Source organism: Eimeria mitis, genomic scaffold (genome assembly GCF_000499745.2).
Source record: "Eimeria mitis Houghton genomic scaffold, Emh_scaff1282, whole genome shotgun sequence".
In the NCBI taxonomy this organism is placed as follows: domain Eukaryota; phylum Apicomplexa; class Conoidasida; order Eucoccidiorida; family Eimeriidae; genus Eimeria; species Eimeria mitis.
In genome coordinates, this window is record NW_013568577.1 from 7778 (window position 1) to 8122 (window position 345).

At 55.4% G+C, this 345-nt stretch overlaps 1 protein-coding gene across 1 annotated transcript in view; it reads right to left on the bottom strand.

Moving 5' to 3' along the window:
- Positions 1-345, bottom strand: part of EMH_0033690 (uncharacterized protein) — a gene marked incomplete at both ends in the record, with an annotated part of 8549 nt that overhangs the window by 7712 nt on the left and 492 nt on the right. Inside the window, one exon of the mRNA XM_013494780.1 lies at positions 302-343. Within this exon, the coding sequence (XP_013350234.1) occupies positions 302-343 (42 nt within the window). The remainder of the gene's footprint in view (positions 1-301; positions 344-345) is intronic.

The following is a 345-nucleotide window of genomic DNA, read 5'->3' on the forward strand; positions in this document are numbered from 1 at the left end:
GCTTCTTCTGGTGATGCTGCTGGTCTGCGTCTCTCGCTGCAGCAACGATAGAGAGGAGAGAAGCCCGTTCTATATGTGAACCTGGCTATACACCCCACGTAGTGTCTCAGCTGCTGCTGCACTACCTCAGGGTAAGGAGAAGCACACACAACAGACAGAGGATACAGTAGCTCGCTGCTGCTGCTGCTGCTGCTGCTGCTGCTGCTGCTGCTGTTGCTGTTGCTGCTGCTGCTGGGGGTGGGGGTGGTGGTGGGGATGGTAGTTTTAGTTTTGTTGTTATATATGCAAGCAGAAGACACACATGGAACCCTGCTGCTGCTGCTGCTGCTGCTGCTGCTGCTGCTG